The 25210-nt window shown below is 46.2% G+C and overlaps 1 protein-coding gene across 1 annotated transcript in view; it reads left to right on the top strand.

Moving 5' to 3' along the window:
* Window positions 1-24783, top strand: part of LOC132388974 (NACHT, LRR and PYD domains-containing protein 12-like) — a 39539-nt gene extending 14756 nt beyond the window's left edge. Inside the window, exons 2-12 of the mRNA XM_059961397.1 lie at window positions 9846-9938; window positions 10775-10941; window positions 11841-12012; window positions 12112-12177; window positions 18337-20062; window positions 22176-22262; window positions 22392-22562; window positions 22717-22887; window positions 23433-23603; window positions 23734-23901; window positions 24214-24783. Of these exons, the coding sequence (XP_059817380.1) occupies window positions 9878-9938; window positions 10775-10941; window positions 11841-12012; window positions 12112-12177; window positions 18337-20062; window positions 22176-22262; window positions 22392-22562; window positions 22717-22887; window positions 23433-23603; window positions 23734-23901; window positions 24214-24301 (3048 nt within the window). The 5' untranslated portion in view covers window positions 9846-9877 and the 3' untranslated portion in view covers window positions 24302-24783. The remainder of the gene's footprint in view (window positions 1-9845; window positions 9939-10774; window positions 10942-11840; window positions 12013-12111; window positions 12178-18336; window positions 20063-22175; window positions 22263-22391; window positions 22563-22716; window positions 22888-23432; window positions 23604-23733; window positions 23902-24213) is intronic.
* Window positions 24784-25210: the final 427 nt, after the last annotated feature.

Here is a 25210-nt window from a genome sequence, read left to right as displayed (position 1 = left end):
TGTGTTTGACTGAGAGAGGAAATTGAACTTTTCAGTCTATTATTGACACAAGATGTATATTTATATATCTTTAATGACATCAAACCATATTTCTGCATTGCTAATGACACAGAATTGTATAATTGCATAATTTATGCTCCAAGTGTTATCTGAATGTACTTGCCTGTGATGCTGCTACAAGTGAGTGTTTCTCTGTACCTGTACCTTCCCGTACTTGCTCACTTGGCAATAAATTCAACAGGACCTGGGAAATTCAACTGAGATGTCAGTAGTGATAATCATCTTGGCACCTCTGTAGGTCGAATGTAAATGCAAGACAATTAACAATGTCAATGAGCACAGGGATCTTAGAGTCCAAGTGCATAGCACTCTGAAAGTGACTACACAGAATGATCGGGTGGTTAAGGGGGCAAATTGCATGCTTAACTTTATTATTGGAGGCACTGAGTTCAAAGCTGTGCTGAAGCTTTATAAAACTCAAGTTAGACTACACCTGGAGCATTTCATACAGTTCTGATCGCCCGATTCTCGGAAGGATGTCTGGGATTTGGAGAGGGTGAGAAGAGGATTACCAGGATATTGCCTGGATTAGAGGGCATGAGCTATATTGAGAGGTTGGAAAAACTTGTGTTGTTTTCTCTGGAGCAGTGCAGAAAGTGTCAGGTTACTTCAAGTAACACTGTGGTGAGCTTTCCATCTTATCACACTGGGGGCATTCAGTTTGCTTATAACAGCAGAATGGAAACCGTCCTTGAGCCTGGTGGTACATGCTTTAAGGGTTTTGTAGTTCACCCCCGATGGGGAATGTGTGAGTTGAGAATATCCCAGGTTGTGGTGATTTTTGAGTACGAGGCCTGTTTTACTGAGGCGGTGGGAAGTGTCGCCAGAGGCCGTGGAGGGTTGGTTGGTTTCAATGATGTACTCAGCTGTGTCCACAGCTCTCCACTGTTCCTTGCAGTCATGGGCAGAGCAGTAGCCAGACGGAGGTGTCAGGTATTTGGACGGGATACTTTCCATGATGCGTTAATAACATTTGGTTGTGGCAGAAGAGTATATGCCAAATCCCCTGTTGTTCTATCTTGGTCATTTTAGAATGACCAAGTACCTACTATTAATTTAGTATCTGTGTATTGCTGGGAGAGCATCAGTGACCATCCTTGATTGCTTTCCCATCTGGTTCCATCTGCTCATCCCCTTCGCATCTTGTTCAATCTCTGTCCAGTCTGTATCTCACCACCTCAATGATATATATCAATCACCTTGTTCAATCTCTGTCCAACCTATATATCATCACCACAATGATAAATATCAACAGTCTGTCTTCTACCGTTGTCTTCATTGTGAAGTATTTTGCCTCTCTGAGTTATTTCTGAAATCGCTGTTTGTTACCTGAGATTACCAGAGGATTTAATGAATACAGCACGAGGTAGGGTAAAGACAGCCATTACAATTTTAGTTTCAATGTTACCAAATGACCGCTGTGTTAATCTTTCTCAGACGGAGACACTCAGCGTTTAAAGTTGAGTCTGTTATTTTCTGTTTTGGTCATGTTTGTAGAGTCACGTTCTCCGTGGCCAGGAACAACCACAGGATCTGTAGGGAGTGGTGCACATTTTCCTCTCTGTGGTCACTTCCCCTCGGGGGAGTTAGTGGCCTCGGGAGTAGAAGTAACAGATTGATAGTGGATTGGGGAGGATGTCAGGAGGACTGTAATAACCATTGGATTGAAGAGAAAACTAATGAATGTGGGACTTACATTCGTGCGACTTTGTTCAGGCCGTCACAAACATCTTGTAATCAGTCAATAGTTGTGCATCATTTAAAGTAAAAAGAGAAAATGCTGGAAACGTTCAGCAGATCGGGCAGCATCTTGGACAGTTCCAGTTCTAACACAGGGTCTTCTACAGTTTCTTTTCCCACACATCCAATCTGATGTACCGTGTTTCCAGCAGTTTGCTATCAATTTTGTGTTAAAAGCATTTTATTCCTATTAGCCTGCAGGAAATGTGATCATTGCGGAGGACAAGATCCCATTTTCTTCAACTCCAGATATGCCGCCAGATCTGAACCCACTGTGAGGACATTTATATCTCACACGAGGCTGTACTTCTCCGTGTCCTGACACCCGCTACCCCTTCCCAATCTGCACTCGCTGACAATGACGGTGACAGATGTCCCAGACTCTGGGGCTCTGTAACAAACACAATATTAACAGCAAGATTAGACAGCAATGAATATGAAAATAGTAGTGTTGCTTCCTGAAAGGACACACGAGCTGAGCTGTCTGATTCAACGGACCAAATCCTCCCTTGTTTACAACTTAATTGGCCACGTGTCCATCCTGCCCGAGTCACGCATCATCTGATACGCCCAGTATCCCACCCTCCCTCTGCCCTGCCAATCGCCCCACATCCTTCCCACCATTCAGCGCACACCCACACACGTAGACTTATCCCCTTCACCCACATCCACCTTCCCAGCGAGGGGACACCGAACTAACTGATCCCACAATCCCGGCTCAGGCGCAAAACTAAAATGGGGGCTACAAGACTGGAGAGCCCGAAACTTCTAGCTGTCCAGCAGAGCTCGATCCGGATCATTTCTCTTTGCAAACGGCCCTCGATTTACACAGACTCGAGATAAGCCCCTTCCTCACCGGCACCCGAACAAGAGTACTGTACCGCCGGTGACACCGCGCATGGGTTTTGCAGGGGGTTCGCCGCGGCATCATCCGTGGCCAGAGCGTTCGGCTGTCCGGTTCCTTCACTGTGGCACCCCGAACTCCACATCAACTCCATCCAAACCACCCTGGGCAAACTTTAATGGCCAACAAACATAATTCCTCTCAGTGATCAGCGTTCTGGATGATTCACTCAGTTTTAGAGGAAGGGCTACCGACAGTCGACATTGTCAAAGTGTTCAGTTACTCAGGAGACAAAGACCAAGGACGAGAAGTGTTCTGTTACCTGATGCAATCTGTGATTTCCCTGCTGGCAATTCCAGTTTACATCAATAAAACTGTCGTTTATGAAAATCCTGAACAATGAGACACTGCAGCCAGTCCATCCAAAAGCAGACTACCCTGGACAGTCCCTAGACCCCTCTGCTGACGCATTGATCACATTGCCATGCTCATATTCCCAGATGGACGGTGGTTTCTATTGTATTCTTTGTTGCAGCGGCTCGGCGGCCGATGATCTTCAGTTTTGGGATTGCGACAAGCCCCTCGCTCCTGGGTGAAGGAGCCGGGGGTTGGATTACTGACTGCATGGCAAAGGCATAAAGTTCACATCGTTGAGTATTGAGACCAGTCCCGAGTGAGGAGGTCTGATGCTGGGCAGGGAGTCCCGTTAACTCACTCGAACTGGGGGCCTTCGCCCCGCTTCCTGGACGGAACCTGCCGGGGTCCCGGGTCCTTCACACCTAACCGCCTGGGATGAGCTGCCGTTCAGCCCCTTTTGTTCTGCTATTCGGGAGAGGTGGAGATGAGGCGTTGATGCTGGAAGCACACCCATCTCTCGCCCGTTTGGACAAGGCAGTGAGATCTACATCCGTCACGTCCTTTCGTTGTGTGTGGGAAATATGCTTTTCTGGACTCCATTCCACTCTTATGGCCTGCCGAAATGCAGTCAATGTTTCTGGGTGTATTACCCATTTATGTGAGAATTTAGCCTTTTCTATTTTTCTGAGCTTCTCAGAAAGGTGTACACATCTGAGTATTGAGACCAGTCCCGAGTGAGGAGGTCCGATGCTGGGCAGTCCCAGGATCCTGTGTCCCACAGTGGGTTTGATTTCACTCCTGCTCACCGCACCCCCACCCCGGCACTGATGATATAACAGCCAATATCCGCATGCTCACTGTTCCACGTTGGGCTGCAGCTTCCTTTCCATTCTGCGTTGGGATTGTCTGTGAAGTCGGGTTTGGGAGAGGACCCTCGGCCCCGGGGGCAGTGAGCCGGGAGAAGCATTACCAGCACAGGGTGAATTAAATGCAGCACGAAGCAGGGTAAAAGGAGCCATTACAACTTTATTTTCATTGTTATGAATTCAGCCGCATTACTCTTGGTAATGATTAAACTCACAGTTTACACTGAAGAGCTTTGTTATCTGCCTTTTTGTTTGTTTTTGGTGAGCCACGTGTTCATTGACAGCCGACGAAGGACAGTTGCATGATTTTTTTTGCTCTCTGATCACTGTCCCTCTGTGAAGAGACAAGTGAGCTCAGGAGCAGATGAAACAGATTGGCAGTGAGGTGGGGAGGGGAAGTATGTGGTGAACTCTGACTGTATGGAATGAAGAAAAGACTAATGAACATGGGCATTGCAAAGTCTGTTCAGGACGTCACAAACATCTTGAAATCAGTCAGTGTTTGTGCATTAATTAAAATAAAAAAGAGAAATTGTTGAAGATTGTGGCAGACCTCCAACCTCCTAGATAACCACGTCTGCACCAGGTGCACCAAAATGCAACTCCTCAGAGAATGCGTTAAGGAACTGGAGCTGCAGCTCGATGTCATTTACCTCATAAGGGATGCTGGGGAAGTTCAAAGTAAAATTTATCAGAGTACCTATAAAATGATCATCCCCTCAAAACTAATCAGTAAACTCCAAGATCTGACCTCAACACCTCCTTGTGCAGCTGGATCCTGGATTTCCTCCCTTGTAGACCCCACTCAGTTCAGATCTGCAAAAACATCTCCACCAGAAACACTATCAGTACCAGAGTACCACAGGAATGTGTACTTAGTCCCCTGCTCTACTCGCTTTACACCTGTGACTGTGCCCACCTCAACTACTATATATGTTTGCTGATTATACCTCTGTTGTGGACTCTGTCAAAAGGGGTGATACTGTACTGACTGAACCACCTCAGATCAGATCACACTGGTAAGTCCTCACCAGAAACATCTGAGGTTTGGTAATCCAACTCAAAAAAGAGTCCACACTGCCCACTCCATCAACAACATGGGGAAGCCGGGCACATAGCAGGGGACTTTCCCTAACACAACACTGGCTTCAGTGATGAATCCTGTTAATTTTCCTTCTTTTTTCCACTGAAATCTTAAAAAAAAAAGTTCATTGAACAGCTTTTGAAAACAAGCTCTCACTCACATGAGACATCTCTCTGTGACACCACACTGGGATCTGGCAACAGTTTGCAGCCTCATATGCCTAATGGGTTCCCCACAACTGGATCTGACGCCCGTCTGCGCCCCCACATGCCTGACGTCCCGTCTTCAGTTCCTTTCGTCACACTGGCGCTGAGACAGTTGAACTTTACCTGCTAAGCTAACAGTTACCTGACCAATCCATCCCACTCCATAGTCAACAGAGGAATTGCATTCTTCCCATTGGTGCGAAGAGATGTCAATCACTAGTTACACCCAATAGTAGAGGTAGACCAGCCGAGAGGGCATTACCCCCGCTGATATGGACTCCCGCTCCCGGGTGGTACTCACCGTCAAAGCAGAAAAATTCCGATGTCCAGCATTTTGAATTATATCCATTTTCCTCCAAGGCAAGTTGGGGGTGATTCTGAAGTATCTCCTGAGGCCAGTGTCTGATGTATCGCTGAGAATTGTGAGGAGACTGCTCAGCCCATCGGTTGATGTTGGCTCCGCCGGGGAGGGAGTTATCACAGCAGGAGGAGGCAAAGGGAATAAATGTGGTGTGAGAGGTTGGATAGGATGGAGTCTGAGAGGTGATCAAGGAGTAGGATGAGGGACGGAGCCCATTAACAATGGGGAAGGGACATGAGGGTCTCGTCTGAGCCCAGTGTGGTGATGAGCAAAGATATTCACCACTTTGGGGGCAAACTCTGGCAGTCTGTATTTTCATGTTGTTAGTGACACAGAATTGTATAGTTGCTGTTCTGTGTGTTATCTGAATGTACTTGCTTGCAATCCTGCTACACACCAGCGTTTCTCTGTACCTGTACTTACTGTGCTTGCTCACTTGGCAATAAATTGAACAGGACCTGCGATAACTCAGTGAGATTAGATTAGTGATGGCCATCTTTGGCACCTCGGTAGGTCAAATGTAAAGAACATAGGAATAGAAATCTACAGCACATAACAGGCCCTTCAGCCCACATTGTTGTGCTGACCATGTGGTCAAATCAACACGTACAAATAAGCTACAGGAACTCAGCAGGTCGAACAGCATCTGTTGAAACGTACTACTGTTTCTGTCTTGTGGGTGATATAAAAAATGCAGGACTTGTACGTTCCACCCCACCACAAGAAGACCAATGCTATTCTACCCTTTATACGAAAAAATAATTTGTCAGTGGAGGCAGTGGAAAGTTTCAAACCTGTTGTAAAAGCACTTTTCGATCAGGATTGGTTTTCCACCTTCCCCCCAGGTTTTTTTACAAGGTGAGGGCAAGGGTGCTGGGAGAGGACCCACAAGCTGGACACAAACACGTCTCTTTTGGATCAATAAAATAGCGTTTATTGCTCGCTACACAGAGAAACGGGAAATCGAGTAGGTCAAGGGGAACACGAACTTTGGGCTAGGAAGCTAGGGACCGCGGACCTGGAAACTGGGAACGTGGATCGTCGCGGCCATGACTGGGACCCTGGGCTTGGAGACAGGGAACTTGGATCGCCGCGGACCTTGGGCCTGGAAACTAGGGCCTTGAATCGCCCCAGCCAGAGACGTGGACACTTGGACCTGACACACCGAGCCAGGACTCCGCTTTCAGGTCAGGTATCGAGCCGGGACTCTTCTTCGAGGGCTGGACACGGAACATCGAGCCAGGACTCCCACCTTCAAACTCACCCCTGGCAGTTGAGCTTGCCCGGACCCACCCTGGCGAAGGAAGGCGAATTTCCGGCAGTGCAATGTGGGGGTGGATAACCCTGACCTGTGGTGGCGACGGTGACTTGCTAATGCTTCATAACGCTCTCGCCCCGAACAGCTAAAGCGAGGGGCTTATAAGCTGCCGGTCTGGGTCAAATGTAAATTACCCTAATGGCCAAGCTCAAGGGACACGTGAAACGGGATTAGAAGCGAATGAGGAGTCAATGGTCCAGATTATAATGCAACCAAACTAAATTTAAAGGGGAACGGATCCGGACCATGCCCTTTATTTTGATACGTGCTATGTACCTGTCTAAGAGTCTCTTAAAAGACCCTATTGTATCCGCCTCTCCAATCGTCACTGCCAGTGCTTCCCACATACCCACCACTCAATGTTAAAAACCTTACCCCTGACATCTTCCTTGCACTTACCTCCAAGCACATTAATACTATGCTCCCTCTTTTTATCCATTTCAACACTGGGAAAAAGCCTCTGGCTATCGTTGCAACAAATCCCTCATCTTATGCATCTCTGTCAGGCCACATCTCATCCTGCGTTGCTTCAAGGAATTAAAGGCGAAGTTCACTCAAACTATTCTTATCAGACATGCTCCCCAATCCAGTCAACATCCTTGTAAATATCCTCTATACGCTCACTATAGCATCCATATTGTTTCCTGTAGAGAGGTGACCAGAAGTGAACACAGTACCCCCCAAAAGGAGTGTAATCAAGGTCATATATTGCTGTAACATTACCTCACGCTCTTGAACTCAATCCCATGGCTGATGAATGTCAATACACCATATGATTTCTTAACAACACTGTCAACGTGGGCAGCAGCTTTAGGTGTTCTATCGACACAGAACCCAAGATCTTACTGATCCTTCACGTTGCCAAGCGTCTTACCATTAATATTTACTGTCTACAAATTTTAACTACCGAACTGACCCACTTCACGCTTCTCAGTATTGAACTCCATCTGCCACTTCTCTGCCCAGTTCTGCATCCTATCGATATTGCACTGTAATATCTGACAACCCTGCAGACGATCCTCAACACTCCCAACTTTTGTGTCATCAGCAAACTTACTAACCCATCCTTCAACTTTCTCATCCAAGTCATTTGTAAAAATCACAAAGAGAATGGGTGAACACTATTTGTCACCATCATTCATGCAGAATACAAACCATCTACAACCGTCCTTTGCCTTCTGTGTGCATGCCTGTTCTGGATTCACAAAGCAATGTCTCCTTGGATTACATACTCATTATTTTCCGAATGAGCTTTCAATGGGAAACCTCAGCTAACGTCTTAATGAAATCCATATACAGTACTTTCACTGCTCTACCTCCATCAATGTGTTTTTTACATCCTCAAAGAATTCAATCAGGTTCATAAAGCATGACCTGCCCTCGGCAAAGCTATGCTGACTATCCCTAATCAGATTATGCCTGTCCAAATGCTCATAAACCCTGAGTCTCAGGATCTTCTCCAAAACTTGTCCACAACTGAAGTAAGACTCACTGGTCTATAATTTCCTGGGTTATCTCTATTCCACGTCTTGAACAAGGGGACAAGATTTGCAACCTTCAATCCTCTGGTAATTCTCCCATCCCTATTAATGATGAAAAGATCATCACCAGAGGCTCAGTAATCTCCTCCCTTGGTTCCCGTAGTAGCCTGGCGTATATCTCATCCAGTCCCGGCAACTTATCAAACTTGATGAATTTCAAGAGCCCCAGCACATCCTCTTTCTTAACGTCTATGTACTCAAGTGTTTCAGTCCACTGTAAGTCATCCCCACAACGTCCAAGGTCCTTTTCACCTGTGAATAATGAAGCAAAGTATTCATTAATTACATCAGAATATTTTAAATGATCGGCTGATTGAGAAACATCTGTTGAGGATGCGGCAGTGAATTCTAACCAAACTAATGTGCGTTGCCTGGTACGCCACGGATTTGTTATGGCGTCCTCTCAGCTCCAGTGATGATTGTTGCAAATGTCGGTGATATGTACTCAATCCTTTCTTAGCAATCAGCAAACATACAAACTTGAAGCGATGAAACTGAAGTATACCCAAGTATAAGTCCAGCGTGTTTGAGATTATAATAACAACAGAGATGACTTCCGTCAGTCCCCAGCTGTGTACCGCACAGAATAAAGAACAAATGTATAACTGATTCCCTTTGCGTTTCTGATACAGGGGCTTCCACCTGAAATATTCACATACTGTATGTCTTGTTGAATAATTCCAGCATTTTGTTCTATATATGTCAAATATTCTTTTCCAAACTTGCTGTTTCGGATATATTGTGGGTCTACATTGTGCTTAACAAGGAGCCATGTAATTGTCTGATAATAGGTGATATGGTCAAAGAAATCGTGACCGAGTTTAGGTGATAATAATGGTCTTAAAGTCCTGCCAGAGAAAATGTGGTGGTTCAGGACAAGATGTTGTAATGGTATATGTGGCATTACATTGTTTGGGATGTCAGAGTGTCTCTGTATAGACTCAACCCGTGTATTGCCATAGGTGTCAATGCCAGGGGATGTTAAACTGAAAGGGTGAGAATCAGGTATGACTGATAAATCTGTATAATTCAGTGACGAGAGGAGTGGATGTCCCTTTGGTCAGCAGAAATGATTCACCCCACACTGCTGTAACAGCTGTCCATTACTCTCCATAGCGCCACCAGTGGTAGGAGGACCAAAGCAGTGGGCGCTCTCTGCTCAATCTGGCTTGTCATTCCATTGACACATCACTGCCAGTCCAGGATACAAGACTGGTTCCTAAAAGCGAATTGCCTGCAATATAGCGAGAAGATACCCTGGAGAAACCTGTCCCAGTGTACAGTCCATGGAGGGAGTGGAAATGGACATTGTGAGACTGTGGGTGGATGGGCGCAGGTGGATCAGGCCCTGTCAAGGCTTCATTGGACAGGCCCAAGATGTTTGGAGGTGTTTGACTCTGTTTAAAAACAAAACGGGGTACTCCTTTAAACCCCAATTAATGTCTGACCCACTTTTTGTTTGTTACAGAGCATCAGAAACTGATCACACCTGTCCTCAAAATGAGTCAAGCTCCGAGCAGTGGAGGCGATCCAGTGACGTCACCATCGGGAAAGGACACGGGCATGTTGTCGAATTATTTTAATTTATAAATACTCTGCTGAGTCTGCGTCTGGGTTTAATTCATACCGGCAATTCACAAAACTGAGCAGAGAGATGGGAGAGAAGTTAACATCTCCGGGGGGAATCACAGACAAATGTGGAAGGAGTACAGTTACCGTCTGCTCCTGCTCCTCTAGCAGATTGTGATGCCCATTAAAATAGCAGGTTACTCCAGAAGACAAGACATTCTCCAGATGCTGAAAGATTTGGGCAATGAGAAGACGCATAATATATTTGCAAAACTCAGCAGGTCAGGCAGCATCCGTGGAGAAAAATAAACATTTGAAGTTTTGGATTAGGACCGCAAGGAATAGAAAGTAATGTGGCAATACCTAGAATTTCTGTCCCCTTATTTCCAGTCCGATGAAGGGCCTTGTCCTGCAATTTTGACCGTTTATTCTCCACCATAGATGCTGCATGCCATGCTGAGTACCTCCAGCATTTTGTGAGTTTCTCCAGAGATTTTCCAAGGAAGGGCTTGACCAGGCAGGCAGACAGCAAACCAGAGCAAAGCGGTGGTGTTGGGCAGTACCAGGAGAGTGATGGTGATGGCTTACTATATTCTCAGGAATAAGCAGATTCCTTTCCAAACAGAGCGGTATATTCCCGGGGACACGAAAGAGCAGCTTCAACACATGGAACTATACCCTCTCCTACGCCCCTGGCACCACCACAAGCCCATTCCTCCTACCACCTCCCCACCTGCATATGCATATTTTGGACTGAGTTTGGTGATCTTTAGTTACTGCCCAATATGGCGTCAGTAATTTATTTAATTTCCCCATTGTGCTTCACAGTCTTGAGCTCAGTGATCACCGAGCTCCTGGCAAGCTGGGACGATTTCCAGCTGCTGCAGTTGACGGACTTCTACCGGGACAGGCTGGAGCTGGCGATGGAAGGAAGGGTGCACGGAGTGAGCCTGGCGTTAACGGCCGAGAATCAGTTCAGTGGAGAGGAACATCGGGTGAGTGGAAGGGAGAATGGGTTTGAATTTTCACACATCACAGGACTGATGGTGTTGGAGCTCTGACTCATCGGATATTAAATTAGACAAAAGAACAACTGGGAAACAAATACTGTACATACAATCGCACACATGTGAATCTGAACGAGTGATAGAAAGGGGTGAAGAGACCACGTGGACTGCTGGGTAGCTGCTCAGTGTTCAGAGTGAGTTGAGCAAGTAACAGTTGTGTGTGCTTACAGTATGAAATGGAAGTATGACGGGAGGTTTCGGTTTGGGAATAACATGCAGCATGGCGGCAGGATGTCAGTGAGAACCAGGGCATCACCTGTGGGTGCCAGAGGAGCTCGAGTGTGCCCTGATCTGGGTGGAGATGATTGTGTTACGATCTGCAACTCCAAACTGTGTGGATCGGGGTATACTGCACTGTTGTAATGTGTAATCACTGAATAAACCTCCACTGGAAAAGGCAAAGGAAAGGTATCAAGTGTCAGCCAGTAATCCGCTATCACTGGCAGATTGAGGAGATGAATCATATCACCTTTTGTGCAACTTCCCTGCGATTGTCCACTACGTTTTAAAAACCCTCCTGTTTTATTTCTTCATCTGTGATCGTTATTTTATGATTTCTGTTTTACACCGTCAAATCCAGTGAGGAATTATTTATGGATTTGGAGCCACGTCAATGAAGCGGTCACAGACCAGCCAGGATCTCATTGACTGGTGGACCAGGTTCCCTCCCTGTGCTCTGTACTCAGAATGTACAGTCCATGTCCAGACAGGTTCAGCACCCGTCCGGGTGACTGCTCAGTGTGATCCCGTTACACAGCACATCATTTACTTCTCATTCTCTGTGTGAATCTGTCAGTCCCCAATATGTTCACCGTTACTCTTCACAGAAAATCTCTGATCTCGCTGATAAGGGAGAGCGGGCGGACAGTTCTAAACTCCTCCTGAGCCTGGTGATGGAGAAAGGCTCCCGTGCCCAGAGGGTGATGTGGGAAACCTTTGTGAAAATGCGGATTGGTGTCCCAAATTTGGACAAAATACTGAAGGAAATGCAGATATATGGTGAGATAATATCAGACATTAATTTAAATTTGGATCGCATCACATCTCACTTTACAATTTTACGAAAATGATTTCCTCAATTTGTTTAAATTCAATCAGGTTGTGATCCCTCCCATCGACCAAATCCCGGTCAACTTTTACAAGAGGTTCTCAGTGAGCTGAAAGGTAAGTGAATGTGCTTTGAACATTGAAGATTATAACACTGGAATAAGCCATAAGGCAAATAATATTGTGCCGAAAGAGCTAAGATGTAAATCAAACATATCAATCACTAACCTATCCCTCCTACAACATGTCCCTATGCCTCCATCCTTCTTACATCCATGTGCCTGTCCAAACGTCTCTTAAAAGCTTTTAATAATTTGCCTCTATCATCTTACCGGGCAATGTGTTCCAGGCAACCACGACTCTCTGATTATCCCTGACATCCCCATTCATTCTGCACACTCTCAACTTCAATGTATTCCCTCTGGTATCAGACATTTCAACCGCGACAAACCAATTCTCTCTGTCTACTCTATCTATGCCTCCCATAATGTTGTCTACCTGTGTCAGAGCTTCCCTCAGCCCCTGATGATCCAGGGAATACAAACTAATTTTATCCTGCCTCTCATGATAGCACATGCCCTCTGAACCAGGCAGTATCCTGGTAAACCTCTTCTGCTCCCTCTCTAAAGCCTCACAATCCCTCCGGTAGTGGGGTGATCAGAGCGTTACGCACTGGTCCAGACAGGGCCGAAGCAGAGTTCATCAAGTTGAAACTTGACCTCTGTCTCCACCAGCGGCTGTAATTTGGGCAGGGCCTCTAAGTTGTTCCGCCATGCGGAGCTGACCATGTAAATGTTGGCACTGTGACAGGGAGCACAGAGAGACACAAGGAAACGTGTTTGGTAGAGGGAGAGTTTTTAAAGGACATTTGAGCAAAGGGACAGAGATCTGCCGAGTTTGAGGAAAGTGGTCAGACCGCTCTGGGGCCTGCAAATACAGATCTCTCCACCGGAGAGTGGAGAAGGGGGTGATCTGGAGAAAGGAAAAAAACATAAACAACTTATATTTCCTCACACCAAAAAGTCAAAACCTTCCCTTGTCAGCCAGTGACCCCTCCTGAACAGCCTCACCCTTAACCAGTTTCTAAAATCCCCCGGTTCCTGCAGATTATCGTTTCTTAGAGTTGGGCGTCACTGAAGTTCCAGTCACAGAATAGTAACAATAGCATCACTTTAATTAGAAAACCGGGTAACATCCCAACTGGTCTGTTCAACCACAGAGTAGCATATGAACACACTGTGTTCACATATACACTCCCTAGTACAATCACTGCTACAGTATTACAGAGGGTGAGACTGGGGGACATATTCCTCAGCTCAGTCCACAGAAGCTGAAATTCCTGTCTGCCGGTGTTGTGTGATGGACACTGTGGGAGGGTGAGAGATGGGAATTAGGACAGGGAAACCCAGGGTTGTGGGATCGCGGCAAGAAAATTGCAAAGGACTGAAAATATCTATAAATAGTATTGCAATTAGTTATATTGTGACCATCTGGATTGGAAACTTCACTACATCCATAAGCCCGTCTTGTCTGTGAAAACGGAGCCCGGGGCAGTGCATGGGCTCAGAGATTGTGAGGCTTCATCACTGCAGACTGAGTTAGATCACCCAACTGCACATTTAACAGAGGAAAGAGCGTAGGAAAGACAAATATCACAAAACATATTAATATTGCATCAGCTCATGTTTTATCTGATTATTAGAAACTTTTAATAGAAATATAAGGAATCCTGGTCAGAACCCTGGTTCAGTCTCTCTCATTTACACAAACAAATCGCAAAGACGATAATTTAAATATGGGTCCATTGATAGAAGCTTACAAACTACTCAAGTCCCTGTCACCACTGTTAATGTTGTTCCAGTTCAGTTCCGGTCAATGAAACCCCTCAGTTTCCCTGCACCATGGATTTGGTAAATTGCTGCAAGCCTCTTCTTCACTTTTCCTTATGTTGTTTGCCGAGAGAGCAGACTCAACTGTGAAATATGGACTGTTCCAGAGAGATGTTGAATATATCTGTTAGCAACTCAGTTAGCTGGGCTGCCCAGTCTTTCAGAACCCCACCTGGTATATTATCGGGCCCTGCAGATCTGGATGGGTTGACTCTGGCCAGGGTCGTCCTCACCTCAGCTTCAGCCAGACAGAGGATCTACTGATTATTGAAGAACATAATTTCTGCCACTGTCACATTCTCTAAAGTAAGTATGTCCACAATCACTGTTTTCCTACGCTCCCCATCACAGCCGAATACATTGAATGGAGACCCCACACATACACAGGGTCAGGAGCCCACACAGGGTCCTGACACACTGTGAGACCCCACACACCTCTGTTATGGTCCTGACAGACTGTGAGATCAGTTTTATTAGGGAGATGAATGTAAATGAACCCCTAGGAGGAAGCTAGGGACTGCATAAATGAAAAGGAAATGCAATATAATGTAGCGAAAGTGAGTGGGAAGTTAGTTGATTGGGAAACTTTTAAAATCTAACAAAAGGCAACAAAAAATATGAAGAAAGCGAAAGAATTGAAATTATCAGCAAACACACAGAAAATGCTGGAGAAACTCAACAGACCAGACAGCATCTATGGAGAAAATACAGTCAACGTTTCGGCCTGAGAAAATCCGGTGGGACTGGAGATAAAACGCTGAGGAGTCGGTTTGAAAGGTGGAGGTCGGGGGTGGGAGGGGAGAGAGAAACGCCAGGTGGTAGGTGAAACTTTGAAGGGGAGGGATGAGCGAAGAACTGGGAAGTTGTTTAATGAAAGAGACAGAAGGCCATGGAGAAAAGGAAAAAAAGGGTGTGGGGAGAACACCAGAGGGAGGGGTAGATGATCTCGGTGTGGCCTCTTGTACATCGGTGAGACACGACGTAGACTGGGAGACCGAGCATCTACGCTGTGTCCGCCAGAACAAGCGGGATCTCTAGAGGCCACCCATTTTATTTCCACTTCCCATTCCCATTCCAATATGTCAATCAATGGCCTCTTCTAATCTCGGGATAAGGTCACACTCAGGTTGGAGGAACACCACCTTATGTTCCGTTTGGGTAGCCTCCAACCTGATGGCATGAATATCGATTTCTCAATCTTCCAGTGAAGCTTCCGCTCCCCCTTCACCGTTCCCCATGCCCTCGTACTTCTCTCGTGTTATCTCCTTGCCACCTTCCTCTGGTGCACCCATTATCTTTCTTCCAGGGCCTTCAGTCTCTATCAAGAATCAACTTCCTAGCTCTTTGCTTCATCCCTTCCCATCCAAGTTTCACCTATTGCCTGACATTTCTCTCCTCCCCCCACCCCAGCTTTCAAATCTTCTCCTCAGCCTTTTACCTCCAGTCCCGCCGACGGATCTCGGCCCAAAACGTCAACTGTCCCATAGATGCTGCCTGGCCTGCTGAGTTCCTCCAACAGTTTGTGTGTGTTGCTTGGATTTCCAGCATCTGCAGATTTTCTCTTGTTTGTGAAACTATAGGCCAGTTAGCCTAACCGAAGTGATTGGGAAACTGTTGGAGACTATAAATTATTTTAAATTTCTGGGATTGCACATACGGATTGCTATGTTTACTCTGATTGCAAATTTAGATGGAGACGTAACGTAACGATTTTTACTCCTCATGTATGTGAAGGATGTAAGAAATAAAGTCAATTCAATTCAATTATTAATGTTCAGGTTTCAAGGTATTTAGAGCCTAATGATAAAATAAGTCAAAATCAAGATAATTTATATGAAGGCAAATCTTGCTTTACGAATTTGCTAGAGTTCATTGAATAAATACGAAGCAGGGTGTACAAAGGAGAGACAGAGGATGTCATTTACTTGGATTTCAGAAGGCGTTTGATATGTTGCCATACATGAGGCTGCTTAACAAGATAAACTCCAACGGCGTTACAGGAAAGATACTGGCATGGACAGCGGAATGGCCGACAGGCAGGGGGCAGCAAGTGGGAGTAAAATGAATCTTTTCTGGTTGGCTGCCGGCTTTCCTCAGGGGTCAGTATTGGGTCCGCTACTTTTCAGATGGTTTGTTAATGATTTAGATCATGGAATTGATGGTTTTGTGGCAAAGGTTACAGATCATATGAAGATAGGTGGAGGGATCGGTAGTTCTGAGGGAGCAATGCGATTGCAGCAAGACTTAGACAAATTAGAAGAATGGACAAAACCTGGCAGATGGACTACATTGTTGGAAAACATATGATAATGCATTTTGGTAAAAGGAACGATACTACAGACTGTAATCTAAATGGGTTGAATGTTTAAACATCCGAGTTTAATGTGGCATTATGCTGGCATCAATGTTGTGGGCCGAAGGGCCTATTCCTGTGCTGTTCTATGTTCTACGCAGGAACTGTGACAGTTGAAATCCTGAACCACCTGCTACCGAAGTTCCTCTGTCTCTGCTCTCTTCTACACCACCCGACCTGTAATCGGCATGGTTTTCAAACTTGTATTTCAAGTCACAGACCGGTAGCATCTCCCCTTTCTCCCCTTTCCACAGACGTTGTCTGATCTGTACTCACATCTACACTCCCGTCCTTCTACAGCTGTGCTGCAGAGGACAGGCCAACATGCTGCATATCTGTGGCGGACTGAAAGGCCCTACAACGGGTTGTCAAAACTGCCCAGTGCATCACCGGCACCCCCAGCCTACCTTCTATCAGGGACGTACATACAGAAAGGCTCCGGAAAAGGGCCAGCAGCATCAGGAGGGTTACCACCTATCCTGGTATGGGCTGTTTGCCCCTCTCCGGTGAGGGGGCAGACTACATAGCATGCACAGAAGGGCAACCAGACTCAAATTCAGTAACTTTTCCCAAGCAGTAAGACTGATCAACACCTCCAACTGTCAAAGGCGGATCGACCCGATGCAATAACGCAAGGTACCATGAATTCAATAAAACCATAATATGGGGGGAGTTACAGATGTTCTCCCAAAGAGACAGTGCCCTCCCCCGAACACAATTCCACACAATTTATAACAGCAATCATTACAGGAAATATTATAATTACGTGAGTTAATACAGTTTTAGAATAATTTCAATCACATGCTAAGATACAATTAGATGTAAAATCATTATTGGTTAGTTATAATTATTCCTGCCAAGGCCAGCCTGGATGCAGCCAAACTTGCTCATATTGGTACCTCCCCCTGACATTTCCCCCTGCTCTCGAACATGATGTCCCATATTTAGTTATGCCTTAAGATGTCCATTCAATCATACCATACCCATATTTAGTTATGCTAAGCACTTTGACCGAACATGCCTTGTGCGTCACCTGTTGCTGGGTGGAGTTCCTTTCTGACTGATCAGTAGCATAAGGTACCTATAAGACTATTGTTCATAAGCTAATCATACCCCTTAATCCATTCCCCCATCTACCTATCCTTCTACCTAAGTTTACCTTTCCCTTCATCACACAGACTAAGCCTCCCCTCCATAACTGACAACCCCCACTCCACCACCACCACCTGAGTTCAGAGTGACTCCTGTACCGTATATATTTATATTTATTGTGTTTTCCATTGTGTTCTTTATCTGAGTTTCCTGTGCTACATCAGATCCAGAATAACAATTATTTCCTTCCCCTTTTCACTTGTGTATCTTCAATCTTGAATCTTTTGAGTATTTGCAACATGGACACTTTCGGAGACACCAGACTGCAGATCTGCGTCTCGAACCATTTTCTGGAGGAACTCAGTAAGCTGAGCAGCATCTGTGATGATAGGGGGTGGGGGGGGATTGTTTGCATTCTCTGTCAAGATGCTGACTATCTCAATCCCCTGAGCAAGACAGTGACATTTTCTCCCCCAACAACTCCCACCCACAGTGCAGGAGCTAATCAACAAATATACTTTGTGCTTTGAATCAGTGACTGTATGAGGGGGAGCTGTGGTTACCAGTCCTGTTCCTTTGACGGAATGCCCACAACCCTTTTCTCCATCTCCATATCAAACATCGGGCTTTCAAAGTTCCTCTACAGGAACGAAGATAGCTCTGGGTAATCGTTGTTTTCCAGTACAGGACAGTCGGGGGTCAGTAAACTACCAGGGCAATACGCATCTTCACACCACAATTAATCTGGAAATGTGATGATCTGGTGTTTATCTGGACCAGGCCTCTCTATCCAGTCAGGAGTCTGTTAATAGAATTTACTGTACGAGCCTCCATTGATGAATCCAATTAATGAAATAGCTTTGAACTAATTCTTGAGTACTTAAATACTGAGTTCTGAATTGAGGCATCTAAAAGTTTGTCCACTGTCTGTTCCCATTGAAGATGTTCAACAGAAACACAAGGAGACTCTGCGGGCAAAAACTGAAACACTGAGAGTGAACACAATCCTGATGAGGGAGAAGGTGAAGGTTTTCCAACTGGTTGATCGATACGCTGAGCTCACGGTCATTTCTACTGTTCGAGATCGGACACTGGTGGAACATGAGCTGCTGGCAAGAGGCAGAGACCACGAGGAGTGGAGAGAGAAATATCTCCGTGGAGAGCTGGAAAAATTCGGGACTGAAACATTGTTCCAGAGCAGTAACTCCAAATCTGGGAGCTCGGCAGCAGTGGCTGGAGCCCCGGGGATCGGGAAAACAACGATGGTACAAAAGATTGTTTACGACTGGGCCACAGGGAAAATATACCAACAATTCCAGTTTGTGTTCAGTTTCAAATTCCGGGATTTAAACTCCATTAACCGTCAAACAAGCCTGATGGAACTGATTCTGGATCAGTATCCTTACTTTGGGAATATCCTGAGAGAGGTCTGGAAGAACCCAAAGAGATTGCTGTTTATATTTGATGGTTTGGATGAATTCAAGCACAGAATCGATTTTGCTGACAGTCAGAGAGACACAGAACGCAAGCACCAGTGCCCAGATCCCGAGTGCTGGTGTGAAGTGTCTGACATTGTGTACAGTTTAATCCAGGGCAAGCTGCTCCCAGGGTGTTCAGTGCTGGTGACCACCCGCCCCACTGCGTTACATTTATTGGAAAAGGCTGAGATCAGTGTCTGGGCTGAAATCCTGGGATTTGTTGGTGAGGAACGGAAGCAATATTTCATCAGGCATTTTGAAGATCAGACGGTGGCTGCAGCTGTTTTCAAATACATGCAGGAGAACGAGATCCTGTACACCATGAGCTACAACCCCTCCTACTGCTGGATCCTCGCTCTGGCATTGAGCCCCTTCTTCACACAAAATGTCAGGGACCCGCAGAAAGTACCCAAGACCATCACCCAACTGTACTCCTACTATATTTACAACATCCTGAAAAACCACGGCCGAGAGATCGAGAACCCCCGTGAAGTGTTACTCAGGGTTGGTCAGATGGCCTTCAGAGGAGTGTCCGAGAAGAAGATTGTGTTTACGGATGGAGATTTGATCAAGTACAATCTGCAGCCTTCCCAGTTCCTGTCCGGGTTCTTGATGGAGCTTTTGGAGAGGGAGGATTCTGGCCGGTGCGTGGTGTACACATTCCCACACCTCACCATCCAAGAGTTTATAGCTGCAGTTGCACAATTCCTGACTATACATCCCGGGGATATCCTGAAATTTCTCACTGAAGCCCACAAGACGACAGATGGGCGATTTGAGGTATTTCTCCGTTTTATTGCTGGTCTCTCCTCCCCACTGACAGCTCGGGGCCTGGAGGAGCTTCTGGGTCCATTTCCTCATCAAACAACCTGCCGGGTGATTGACTGGGTGAGGGAGGAGGTTAAACGCCAGAGTGGTAACACGAGGAGCGAAGCTGGTAAAAGGAGCCTCCTGAACACATTACACTACCTGTTTGAGTCTCAAAATCGTGGGCTGGCTCAGGCCACACTGGGATCTGTGGAAACACTTTCATTCAGTCGAATGTTACTGACCCCGATTGACTGCACGGTCCTGTCTCATGCCATCGGAATCTGTGATACAATAAAACATCTCGACCTTTTGGACTGCCACATTCAGTGTGAAGGAATCCAGCGGCTGGGGCCCGGGCTGCACAAGTGCCAGGAGATGAGGTAACTTCATTTGTCTCTCACTCTGTACTGTGATACTGTTCCAATTCAAGGTTATTTCAATGTTAAGGAATTTGGATGAAACTGTAGTGAATCAGATAGTAAAGAACTCTGTCGAATGAGCAGGGGATCTGTCAGTAATTCCCCAAAGTCAGGAAGGTTCTGTGGTTTCTTTGTGAGGGGATGTTAGACTTCATCAGATCAGTGAACAATGGCCATTAGTTTAATGGTCGTAAATGACAGGGATGGCAGTGTTTTTGCTGCCTGTGACACGTCCATTGACAATGCCCATGTCACTGTTTCTGACACCCAGGCCAACACTGACTGCAGCAGGTGGTTTGGAGATTTACACCCACTTCCCCTGAAGGTCAGTGTGCTGTCCCAGTGAAAGCGATTGTCTCCCCCTTCCCATGTGTGACCGTCACCATAACTCCACCTGCGTCATTTTGCTCTTTACCACCATATACCCAGACTTCACGTGGCCATCTCCTCTCCGATTGTGGGCCTCAGTTCAGGACAACCTTTCCCGTGCAATATACGTCCAGGTCACCTCCCTAGTGGGACAGAGAGACAGATACTTCATTGATCTAAAAGGGAATTACAGTGTTACAGTGGCATTAGAAGTGCACAAACATGTAAGTATACAAATATGAGAAGAGAAGCTGAAAAGAATAAAAATTAAGCAACTGAAACAGAGTAATCACATCCCCGGCTATAGATTGACTTTTTATAGAGTCTAATGACCGAGGGTAAAGATGACCTCATATAGCGCTTTTTGGAACAGCATAGTTGTCTTAGTCTAGTACTCAGAGTACCCCTATATTCAGCCAAGGTGACATGCAGAGATGGAGAAACATTGCCCAGAACTGCCAGGATTTTCGGAAGGGTCCTTTGTTCTACCACAGCCTCCATGTGTCTAGTCTGACTCCTATAACACTGTCAGCATTTCTGTTCAGTTTATTGATCCTGTTGGCATCACCCGTGATGATGCCATTCTCCAGAACACCATATATAAGAGATTATAATGGTGACAACAGACTGGTAGAACATGTGAAGGAGAGACCTGCATGCGAAAAATGAACGCTATCTCCTCAGGAAGTCGAGGCAACTCTTTCTTTGCTTGTACCCAGCCATGTGTTGGCTCTCCACTCGAGTCTGTCATCCAGGCTCTTGCCCTCACCACATCCACGTTCTCACCATCAGTAGTAACAGGGAGCCGTGAAGGTCTGGTCTTCCTAAGATATGTCAACATCTCCTTTGTCTTACTGAGTTGAACTGCTGATTATCTTTTCTGATTTCTATCCTCCTAAGGGATCTCCCTACCCCATCTCCCATCCTCCTGTGGGATATCACTTCCCTCGTCACGTTCTTCCTGTTAGGATCTCTCTTCCCCATCCGCCTTACTTCTGTGTGATCTATTTCTCTACCTCTTCTTCCTGTTGGGATCTCTCAGCCTTATCCCCCATTCCTTTTAAGAGATCTCCCTCCCCATCCCACTTCCTCCTGAGAGATATCTCTCCCCATCCCCTTTTCCTCCTGAGGGATCTCCCTCCAAATACCCCTTTCTCCTGAGGGATCTCCCTCCCGATCCTCCTTCCTGCTGAGGGATTTCTTTCCCCATTCCCTTCCACCTCTGGGATCTCTCTCCCTCACCCCTTCTGCTAGAGGATTCTTCCCAATCCCCCTTCATCCTGAGTGATCTCTGTCCCAATCCCCCTTCCTCCTGAGGGATCTCACGCCCCCCAACCCCTTTTCTCCCATGGGGATCTCACTTTCCCCATACCCTTTCACTCCTGTTGAATCTCTTCCTCGATCATCCCGTATCCTTTGTTATCTATCTGTTCCAGTGCTTTTACTCTGGTGGAGTCACTTTCACCATCACCTCTGGACATTTTCCCACCCACAACTCCTCGTTGTGGGAAACAAAATGTGGTAAGTTTACAGGGACAGAACGACAGACTAAATTACTAACATTCGGTGACTAACCTGGAGCTGAGCAATTCCGATCAGTGATTTATCAGAGGTTTTAATGTTTCCTCATATCTCCAAGTGATGAAAATCCCTCAGACCCACCGTTGGAATCACTTGATTCATCAAATTGTCTGTTTGAGTTTAGACTTGGGTGGAATGAACTGGGAGATTCAGGAGTGGAACTGGTGTCTGCGGCTCTGATGAACCTGGAGTGTAAAATACAGAAACTGTGGTAAGTACCAGACTGTGGGAGATTGTGTTTACTGTCACTGGGTGTCTGACACTGAACATTAATATGATCAGTTGTCAGTCCCATCTCCTGTCTCTCTGTGTCCTGCCCCTCATTCTCTCTCATCTCCAGGCTAAACCACGTGGGTATCACCGATTCTGGTGCTGAGGGTCTCATCTCCGCACTCAGTACAAACCGGTCACTGACAGTTCTGAACCTCAGTGGTAATGAACTGGGAGATTCAGGAGTGAAACTGGTGTCTGCGGCTCTGAGGAACCCAGAATGTAAAACACAGAAACTGGGGTAAGTACCAGACCGTGGGAGATTGTGGTTATAGTCACAGGGTGTCTGACACTGACCATGAATGTGATCAGTAAATGTGTTTTGATAAACACTGGGGATTTGTACCGTCTCCTTTCTCTCTGTGTCTGTCACTCTCACTCTCTCTCATCTGAAGGCTAAGGGAGGTCAGTCTCACAGATTCTGGTGCCGAGGATCTCTCCTCTTCCCTCAGTACTAACCGATCACTGACGGAACTGGACCTGAGTCGGAATGAACTGGGAGATTCTGGAGTGAAACTGGTGTCTGCGGCTCTGGGAAATGCAGAGTGTAAGATACAGAAACTGGAGTAAGTATCAGACTGGGAGGTAGTGACACCAGAGATACCACACATCCCGGCCCCTCCCTGTTTGACCAGCTGCCTTCCAGAAAAAGGTCCAGAACACTAAAAGCCAGAATAAATAGACTGAGGAACAGCTTCTACCCCGGAGCAGTGGCCTCCATCACACCACTCCCACAGAATAATGACTGAAACTGTGAGCACGCACATGCACGCACAAGGACTCAAATACTTGCAATAGAGGCACTTTGGGCATTATTGTGATATTCCGGTGCTGCAGCAACTTATTTACTGCTACTTATCTAGTTAATACTGTTTTTCTATTACTGTCTTGTTTTTATCTACCGCTTTACTTAATTGCCTGAGAGGAAGCCAAACAGAGATTCATTGTATCTATGTATAATGACAATAAAGATCATTCATTCATTCATAGTCACTGGTTGCCTGACACTGAATATTAATGTGATCAGTGATTGTGTTGCTGATAAACACTAGGGATCTGTACCGTCCACTATCTCTCTACATCCTTCACCCTCACTCACTCTCATCTCCAGCCTGGACGATGTTGGTCTCGGAGACGCTGGTGCGGAATATCTCGCCTCCGCTCTCAATACAAACAGGTCACTGACGCAGCTGAACCTGAATGGAAATAAACTGGGAGATTCAGGAGTGAAACTGGTGTCTGCAGCTCTGAGGAACCCGGAATGTAAAATACAGACACTGCAGTAAGTACCAAACTGTGGGAGATTGTGCTTACATTCTCCGGGTGTTTGACACTGAACATTAATGTGATCAGTAATAGTGTTACTGATATCGTCTCTTGTCGCTGTGTCCTTCTCATTCTCTCATCTCCAGGCTGTGGGGTGTTGGTCTCACAGATTCCGGTGCTGAAGATCTCGTCTCCGCTCTCAGTATGAACCGGTCACTGACAGGGCTAAACCTCGGATGGAACTCACTCAAAGACCGATCTGCTCCCGCTCTCTGCCGCCTCATAGAGACCCTCCCGAATCTGGAGCGGATCGAGTGAGTGTTTGTGTTAATATTCAGTGTGGTAAAATATCTGCAGATCCGCGAGAGATCTGCCGATACTTGTCTATGAGTGTTGTTGAAAAACTTTTTAAAAATTGATACATTTACGGGATGTGGAATGTGGGCGTCACCAGCTGAGCCAGGATTTATTGCTCACCCGCAGTTGCCTTTGAGAAGGTGGTGAGGACTTCTTGAAGCACTGCGGTCCCTATGGTGCGGGTATACCCACAGTAGATTAACCCCAGTCCCAGTTACTGATACTGTTTTATAAGCTGTTTATTTCGCTGATTGTTCCATCTGTTTCAGGCTGCGGTACAATCAGTTCAGTTGGAATGGAAAGGAGGAACTGAGGTCTCTGCAGGAACGCAGACCTGGACTGGACGTGATCCTGTGAACATCTGCTTGTGGGATGGGAAGATTTTACCCTCCCTTTTAATGGCAGCCCTGTAGATTTAACTCCCAATGGTTGTAATAGACCCTGGCTCCAGAGAAGACCTCGGCGATGACTGAAGTGATCTGCAGACACGTAGTCCCACATTCCGTGCGGCGGCACAGCTTTCGCTGGATGTCCGGGTGCAGGTTTCGCCAGGGGGACCCTTGGGAATTACACACCGAGGGTTGGGAGTCTGGCCGATATAATACCTCGACAGTGACCCTGGATCTGCAGCAATCTCAGACGCTGCCCTGATGTGTGATTTTATAATCAGCAGTTCCCCGATGCAGAATGACGGTGAGAAACGGGAGTGATTATTCAACCTGTCACTCGTTGTCACTGGTCAGTTTATTGTGAGTGACTCTCAGTAAATCGGCAGCAGCTGATTTATTCCCCCAAACCGGTAGGACACATGTTGTTTAATACATATTTGACATGATAAAATAAATTAATCTTCCTGTCTTGATGTCTGACCTGAGTTGTATTTGATACATAGTGACCTGAGGTTACTGCTGCCCCATGAACCACATGCACTGCAACAGTTGTCCTGAGCTCCTCACAGTGGCACAGCACAGTCTCACCTCCAGGCTGAGGGAGGTCAGTCTCACAGTATCGCGTCCCTCTCCCCGTCTCAGAAACTCCTTTCTGAAGAGGAAGGATGAGTGTAAGCGGTTTTTAGTTTCTGTACCCCTCTCACTGGAAGTTTTACCACACGTGGTTCCTGGTCTTCATATGGCAAACAGTGAAATTTACCGGGGTGGTTCCTCATCTGTCTACACACCTGGAGTTTTACTGAGCATGTTTCCCAGCCTCTGGATTCTCCCTCCACAACGCTTGGAGTAATAACTCACAGAATCTGGAGGTGATTTA

This window comes from Hypanus sabinus, unplaced genomic scaffold (assembly GCF_030144855.1).
Source record: "Hypanus sabinus isolate sHypSab1 unplaced genomic scaffold, sHypSab1.hap1 scaffold_446, whole genome shotgun sequence".
In the NCBI taxonomy this organism is placed as follows: domain Eukaryota; kingdom Metazoa; phylum Chordata; class Chondrichthyes; order Myliobatiformes; family Dasyatidae; genus Hypanus; species Hypanus sabinus.
The sequence above is the reverse complement of the archived record's forward strand: the minus strand, read 5'-3'. Positions and strand labels throughout refer to the sequence as shown.